Source organism: Condylura cristata, unplaced genomic scaffold (assembly GCF_000260355.1).
Source record: "Condylura cristata isolate star-nosed mole 26May11 unplaced genomic scaffold, ConCri1.0 scaffold00054, whole genome shotgun sequence".
NCBI classification, from domain to species: domain Eukaryota; kingdom Metazoa; phylum Chordata; class Mammalia; order Eulipotyphla; family Talpidae; genus Condylura; species Condylura cristata.
In genome coordinates, this window is record NW_004567155.1 from 1,665,404 (window position 1) to 1,665,845 (window position 442).

The 442-nt window shown below is 71.5% G+C and overlaps 1 protein-coding gene across 1 annotated transcript in view; it reads left to right on the forward strand.

Annotated features, from left to right (window-relative positions):
* The window catches only part of LOC101630183 (interferon-induced transmembrane protein 3), a 982-nt gene extending 741 nt beyond the window's left edge, over positions 1–241 (forward strand). Inside the window, exon 2 of the mRNA XM_004695074.2 lies at positions 9–241. Coding sequence (XP_004695131.2) covers positions 9–188 — 180 coding nt within the window. The 3' untranslated portion in view covers positions 189–241. The remainder of the gene's footprint in view (positions 1–8) is intronic.
* Positions 242–442: the final 201 nt, after the last annotated feature.

The window sequence follows — 442 nt, forward strand, 5'->3', positions numbered from 1 at the left end:
CCTCCCAGGCCAGGGACCGCAAGATGGTGGGCGACACCGTCGGGGCCCGGAGCTACGCGGCCACCGCCAGGTGCCTGAACGCGTGGGCGCTGTGCCTCGGCCTCCTGCTGAACGCCGGCGTCCTCGCGCTGCTGGTCTACGTGGGCTTCGCCGTGCACGCGGCCGTCCAGCGCGCCGGAGGCTACTAGCGGCCGCCCTGTGCCCAGCCGCCTTTTGTGGCCACGAAATAGTAAACAGCTGCCCCCCAGTCGTGTCCAGCTTGTCACTTGGGGCAGCGAGCGGACCCCTCACCGGCCGGGCACATCCAAGGAGAACCGCACCTCAGTCCACAGTGGCAGGGCTGTGGGGGCCCCAGGCCTCAGCCCCTGCTGGCGACCACAGAGCCCGGCCCAGGGCGCCAGCAGGGTTCTGGGGAAGTGGGCATGGGGTGGGCTCGGCCCTC